The sequence below is a fragment of the Austrofundulus limnaeus genome, unplaced genomic scaffold (genome assembly GCF_001266775.1).
Source record: "Austrofundulus limnaeus strain Quisiro unplaced genomic scaffold, Austrofundulus_limnaeus-1.0 Scaffold159, whole genome shotgun sequence".
Classification (NCBI taxonomy): Eukaryota; Metazoa; Chordata; class Actinopteri; order Cyprinodontiformes; family Rivulidae; genus Austrofundulus; species Austrofundulus limnaeus.
In genome coordinates, this window is record NW_013952561.1 from 335,710 (window position 1) to 343,264 (window position 7,555).

At 35.3% G+C, this 7,555-nt stretch overlaps 1 protein-coding gene across 1 annotated transcript in view; it reads right to left on the reverse strand.

Moving 5' to 3' along the window:
* Positions 1-3,967: 3,967 nt before the first annotated feature.
* The window catches only part of lingo1b (leucine rich repeat and Ig domain containing 1b), a 19,777-nt gene continuing 16,189 nt past the window's right edge, over positions 3,968-7,555 (reverse strand). The window contains exon 2 of the mRNA XM_014016990.1: positions 3,968-6,523. Coding sequence (XP_013872444.1) covers positions 4,664-6,523 — 1,860 coding nt within the window. The 3' untranslated portion in view covers positions 3,968-4,663. The remainder of the gene's footprint in view (positions 6,524-7,555) is intronic.

The following is a 7,555-nucleotide window of genomic DNA, read 5'->3' on the forward strand; positions in this document are numbered from 1 at the left end:
AGTATGTCTGTAGTATTTATTTCACATTTAGTCAGTTGTACACATAGTAGTTTTCAATGTTTATAAAAGGAAGTGTTAAAACACTGTTTCAATGCACAAAATACCTTAAATAGTTCAGTTATTGTTTGTCAGAGGTGCTCAGCCGTAGCAATAAAACAAGGCATGTGACTTTGCATGTTTAGTCAAAGTTGAACATGAAACATTGAAGTAAATTACAGCTGACCCACTTAGGGCCTCCATAGTGCTTGTGTAAWTAAGTTTGACACTCCAGATCTATGGTTTTCCTACAGCCACACTGTAACACAGCTGCCATAAAACACTGAGATGTTGTGATAACATGACTGCAGAATAGATGGGTACTTGCGATATTTGCAATTTGCGTAGTTCCCACCAAGTTTGCCATCTTTTAGAGCTGTTGAAGCCACAGTACATCATACCCTCCTGACACTATAACAGTGCAGCACCACCTTCATCTGTAAGGAGTGTTATCAGAGGTAGTTGSTACTGGCAAAATACTTAAATATATTTGTTTTAAATACTTAACCTTAAATGTCTAGGAACAATATCAGGAGCAAGACTTTTTAACTGGAATATTTCCAGGTCCAAACCCAACTTCCTAACTCATTACGGAGTCCATTCAGTTCACTCACTTTAGATTAGTTATTAGTCCTATTTCTCTCCCTTAAACTATAGTGAAATGTAATAAAACAGTTGTTTTTCATTGACTGACCACATTATTCGGTAATTGGCTTCCAAGGTCACTAACAGTTAATCATTTTGGTCAAACTTGGGATCATTTCTCATTTCTCACATTTTCTTTAAGTCGTGGCTAAAAAGCAAAGCAAAACAAAACAAACAAAAATAATTTACTATACCTTAATCAGTTTTTCTGCAACTTTGCTACCAATCGTTTATTCATCACTGGCACTAAATAAAACAGTTCATTCCTGTATCTGCTTCTCTACCCGGGAATTATTAGAAAACCGATTTGAAAGTTTCAGTGATTACTTGCTTCAGTGATGTCTGGCTGTTTACTGCTTGTGTCTTTTTACAATCCAGTGTGTAGTTGTAATTCTATAAAGTGTGGCCTGCAAGTTTGTCTTGCATGAAATTGAAGCATAAATAAAATTCCCCCCTTTCTTCTGGTACAGCGTATCAACTGGAAGCCATCCAGTGTGTCTATTACACTTCTAATGCAGCCACAATAGAGAGCAGATCTGGAATTCATTTTTATCTCGGCCACAGAAGATAAACAATTTAGCTTTTGGTTTATCAAAGGTGGAAAAAAAAGACAATGCTTAAAGCCAGTGTCTTGTTTTTGATGGAGATGTCAGCAAGACAGCAAGCAAACWATATCATGTTGGTATACATTGTGAAATTGATTTTCAATTTTACTGTGTGGTTTCTTACTAATATGAGAGACATTTACTGTAGATGAGGTTTGAATCTGAGACCTTACTGTAAGGAAGCAATGCCACCGGTTTTCCCTGAAAGTATAAATAAAAAATGAAAAAAAAAAAAAAAATAAAACGGGTATAGTAACTCTATGGCAATGGTAGAATATTAACAACTTAATCTTTCTGCATTAAAGTTTTATATCAACAGTAMGTGTGGGATGCATTTGCTTTTTCCCACTGCTATACAACATTAAAGTTGTAAAAACATGAGTCTGACTCTTTCAATTAGTATTAGGCTGGAATCACTGGTCAGTGTGCATCTGCGTTTAAGATGAACCTTGCCTGCTGATTCATTCATTTTTATAATACAACTATGCCAACACATTATAAACTTGCCCTGATTGATGTTTTTTTGGTTTACTATTGTTTGTTATAACTTAAACTTTAACTTTGTTTGGTAATCCTGTTAACTAATAGATTGATAATAATCCTAGAGAATTTTGACCACTATGGATTACCTCTCCTCTATAATTTGTATTTGTTTGTTTGGCCAAACTTTCTAAGAAGACTAAACCCATAGTGATGTAACAATTTGCTCCCCACTCGAGCTGTCTTTGAGAACATTAATGCCTCACCGTAAAAACAAAAAGGCTCTGATTGGGTTCACAAGTACTGAATCAGTTTGTGATCAGTGACAGACTCAGCACAAAGCATCACAGATGGCTGGTGGGCAGCAACACAGCTTTCAGTTCCAAAATATATATGAAAGTATCTTTTTTAATTTTTTCTTTTTTTTTTACTTACCCATTCAGACAAGGTTCCCAAAKACAAGCGTTGTGTAGCCCTGGGCAGGTTGGAAGCATCATTGCTGGCTTCTCCTGCATTTTGTCACTTGAATTCATAGCAGTAAAAGTATTGTTTTTTTATTTTTATTATTTTTTTCAAAATCTTTCTGCAAGCAAACAAATGACAAATTTGTAATCCATTGTTGTAATTTTGAGCAGACAAGTATCTTCACAATGTGACATGGTGTCATTAAAATGTATACCTTCTGAGGTAAACTGTTTATTCCCAGTATTATGCATTTGTTATTTTATTCTTCACTAACACACCAGTCTGTTTTTCACCGCATAGGTTTTGTTGTTGTTCTGCATTGTTTTACTGAGAATAAAAACTGCATATTTTATATAATTATTAATATTATTGTTAATATTTTTACTGTTTGACGTTCGATACTTTGAATAATGGGAAATGTAATGAAAAAAAAGTTAAAACTTAAGTTCAGTGTGGTAGTTTTTCAATTTTTAGGTACATGAAAAATTAAAACAATCAAATGTTAATTTGCAAGGCTCCATGTGATTTCTTTTCACACAATGGCCTCCAAACACATCATGTTTAATAATGTGGGGTTGTGGACATTAACAATACTAGTAATAATCTTTAGCATTAGGTCGCAGTGAAGGGAAGAATGACATAAGCGGCTTAAAGAGAGTTAGTTTTGACAAAGTTAGGATACAATAGTCTGAAGTGATTCTACCTAAAACAAAATACATGTTTTCATAGTTTTGGAAACTGGATGTGCAAGTGATGCAAACAAAACAATCTAGGAATGTGTGGAAAATCAAACGGACTACACAAATACTAATTTCAGAGGCATTTAAAGTTTGCTGTTATTAGTTCAGTGAAGACTAATCCAGCTCAAGAGATCATTGATCTCTATTGACTTGATATAAATTCCCTCTAGTATAGTATTTACGTGTGTTTTCTCCAACTTTCTAGTTGTCCATTCATTTTAAACAAATATAATTCAGAGTACAAGCACATTTTGTTAACATTTCTTAACTGTAGAATTTTTTGAACTAACTTAAAATAAAAAAAATAAACAAAAAATAATTGAAACAAACAAAAATTCCTCATCAGACTTAAAATTCCCTTTTTTACATATAAAGATGGCATCTTTCTAAATAGAAAAATGTGGTTAACGACACAAATATAGATTATATTGTGACATTATGACTATAATTTTGAGAAGGTTTGCAATTTATTCAGCTGTWGGATGTGTTATGAAATCAATTGTGTAAATGTTTCATGTACTGTATAGCATTACTTAAGGGTGTTGTTATGCACTGTGACAAACAGTAACATTGTCTTTCAGTTTAGTTACATCAAAAACATGTTTACTGAATATTTGATTTGCTCTTTGGATTGCAATATACTCAAAATCCATAGCTATCAAAAGCATTGCTATTGGATCATAACRTAATGTACATGGAACATTGAAACACAGAAAAAAAAAATATTGTAACATTTAAAATACATTTAATGACAAACCTTTGCTGGTTAAAAGGAGCAGAAACTGACTTTTTTAAATGCAGTGTGATAACATGCACACTTCAAAATTTCCCATAATCCAGTTAGGGATTTAGTCCAGTTATGAATTTGTGGATACAGTGAGCTTGAAATTAATGTAACAAATGACTGCCTGTAGGAACCTTTGGAAAGGCTTATATTTGAAGTTTTTTTTTTTTTTTTGATTACTAAAGAACACCATCAGGGAATAAAGAAAAAAGGAAAATCATAACACATTTTTTATTAATGGAAAATAGCAGAAAGGCCACTGCTCACTAAGTATTTTTTATAAATTTCACAAAGAAGATGCAAGTTTGTTTTCCAAGATCTAATATTACACCATTCTGAACATTCTATTATTTCCTCTGTAACCTTTTTATGAAACCTCCTGCCTTTGAACTGTGTGTGAACTTTTCTCAAAAGTGGATCATTTAGCAAAAACCATGGTCACAATTCCCTATTGATTTATCTAAAAGTAATACTATTTATGTTATAAATGTCATTTTCTTAAGAGTATGGGGAGGGCGTGTACTTTGATTGTTGTATTCCAGTCAAGAGCAGAGCCATCAGCTTCATCCATAAAAAACATTTTCAAACTCTCATCAATAGTAACCCCTTCATCATGTACTGTAATGTGCTTTATTCATATGCAACCTGTGTTTGATTCCATACACAAATCTGGTTGTTGAGTGCATGTTAACATACTGTACAATACATACACATATTGTATTCTGAACCATTGTTAAACATTTGCTTGAAAGATTTAGTCCCTGAAGTAAAAAAAAAAAATGTCAAGGGTATAATTTCAAAATGCACTTGCTGCTGTGCTATCACTCATAAACTGATTACATGTTTTAGACAAGGAAAGTAGGCCTCCCAGCTGCAGTTTGTAATCTTACATAAGCTCCTTTTGGGGTTCACATGATTTTCATGTTGAATTGTACAGGTGCTTCAGTTGGACTGGCCTCCTCTGTTTCCTCCTTTCGTGGCACATATTCAACCTCAATACTTGACTTGGTATTGTCTTTCCCTCTACTCCAGAGGAATAATATTATGAGACAAAAGAGGACCACTCCAAGAAAAGAAATAAATCCCATTGTGGTTGCAACAACAAGTGTTTTCACATCAAATGGAAATGGAACTGTTGCTCGAGTCACATTAGCACCTTCATCGCTTGGCTGGTTGGAAATAAAAGCAAATGTCTTGTTTGGCTGGTGGGGCCAATTGGGAGAGTAGCTGTGCACAAAAAGGTGAGCAGATTTTGTGTCATTGCCTGCTGCATTACTGGCAATGCACACATAGGTGCCATTGTCCTGAATTTGGGCATAACGCACCTCCAGAGTACCCTCAGTAGACACAGAAAGTCTTGACCCCATAGTCTTTGTAGTTATGTATTCCTTCTTAGGGGAAAACCACATTATCACTGGAGCTGGATTACCTTCAGCCTGGCAAGAAAAATAAACTGTAGTTCCTTCATCTACATGGCTTTCTTGTACTTTGTAATCCACAATCTTTGATTTCTGGCAGGTGAAGTAATCAGGAGGGAGTATGTCTGGAAAATCTTTGAACTCTTTTCCCTGTACAACCTCGGGTGATGCACAAATGGGCTGCTGTTTGTTAAAGTTGAGCCTCCATCGCCGACGGAAGACCCACAGTAAGCGGCAGTCGCAGGCTAAGGGGTTGTCAAACAAAGCCAGGGTTTCCAGATTCCCCACTGAGTGAAAAACAGATTCCTCAAGGGTGCTCAAGCTATTGCTTGACACATTAAGAACACGAAGATGATTGAGTCCTCTGAAAGAGTAATGCTCAATGGAAACCAATCTCCCACCAGCTAGATGAAAAGCCTGAAGCTTCTGTAGACTGAACAACTGGTTCCCTTCCACAGTATGAATGGGGTTGAAGGATAGATTTAAAAACCGAAGAWATCTGAGGTGATTGATGGCTTCGTAGGGGATGACAGTGAGATTACAGTTTGTGATGGACAATGATGTGAGGTTGAGTCCAAACAAGCATTTTGGTGTCATGGTTTCCAGGGCAGACATATGAGAAATTTCAAGTGCTCTCAGTCGATACAACCTTTTAAAGGAGTAATCCCTTACGACAGTGACATTCAGATAACGTAATCGAAGTGACAACAGGTTATGRAGATGGCTAAGGGCATCAGTGGGAACTGAGGCTAGTTTGTATCCCTCTATATCTAGGCTTTCAAGGTTGCTGAGACCATGAAACGACCGATGTGATATGAAGACTAGGTCATTGTCACCAACTTCCAAAGCCCTCAGGTTGTACAGYTCTTGGAACGTATTATCAAGCAAAATGACAATTTTGTTCTCACTTATATCCAGCTGTGTGAGGTTGGTCAGGCCTGTAAAAACCCCAAGTTGAATGAGCTTCAGCTGGTTGTTGCGCAAACCTAGAGTTCGAAGGTTCATCAAGTTGCCGAAAGCCCCAGGCTCGATGGATGAAATAGTGTTTTCGTTGAGTTGCAGCTCCTCCAGCTGAGGGTAATTAATGAACTCCTCAGGCCCCAGTGACTTCAAACGATTTTTGCTGAGGTCTAACAGTCTTGTCTCAGTGGGGATGCCCTCAGGAAGGGCTGCCAGTCTTCGTCGATGGCACACAACTGAACGTTCCTGGGCATTGCAGTCACATTTTGAAGGGCAGCCGGTGGTGGAGCCTGAAAGGACGGTGCCTAGCATCAGGATCAGAATGGGCTGCCAGCATACCACCAAGTATCTGTGCCCTCCTGCCTCCCCTGACACCATCCTACTGCTTACCTGTGGAGACAAAAAAATACAGTTAATTAATACAGAATTTTGACTTTTATGATTGAATGGCTCATTTGAGTAGACAAATAAGAACACAAGTGATCATCCAAAAGACAAGAACATGTTGCAACTGAATTGTTGTGGTATGTTGCACTAAGAAAGAAACAAGCTGTCTTCTGTTGTTTTTTAATTTTTTTATTTTTATTTTTTTGTCGTGTGTACAATAAAACAAAACAAACAAACAAAACAATCTACTATATAGTAGAAAATATGTAATATGTTTTCCAAAATTTGATTTTGGCTTCTTCCTATGTATTTACAATGCTTTAATATACCTTGAAAGAAACATTTTCTGATACATTATTTTCAAAACAACAAACTAACATGTAAGTGAGTGTGAAAATTCATTTTTTTATCTGTACAGTTTCAAATATGCATGCATAATTTCCCCATTCCTTGCTTCATTCYGTCAAATTTCCTTACAAATAATAGAATGAACCAATCAATAAAAKGATTTAATGTAGCCATTCTGCTTTCACTGCTGAGTGTGTTGAATACAGTTAYCCTCAATTCTACTAGCATAATGTGCTTGTGAAAACCCTTTTATTTGAAGTCAAAAAAGTCATGATTTGTCTTTAAGTTGTATCATTTGCAAATACTGTAAGCATATTAATTTTATAGTTTTCTTATTGACTTAAAATAATAAAGACTGGCATCCCATTAAACACTGAAGCATATAATTAGATGACTAAGAACTTGTTGTTTATGAAGTTGAAGGTAAAACAAAATAGCATTTTTCAATATAGTTTGACATTAAAATAGTAAAGGAAACATTTTTTTTTCATCACAAAACAAGTTTGGTATTTGTTGTATATATTTTAAGACTGAGAATGTTAGTTTTTTTTTTCTTTTTTTCTTGTTTGGCTGTTTTACATACCTACAAAAATGCAAGTACTGACCCCAGTACTAATAACTGACCCACAACTACTACTTCTTGAGAAATATTACTCATAACCCTTCAAATTATATATATATATATAT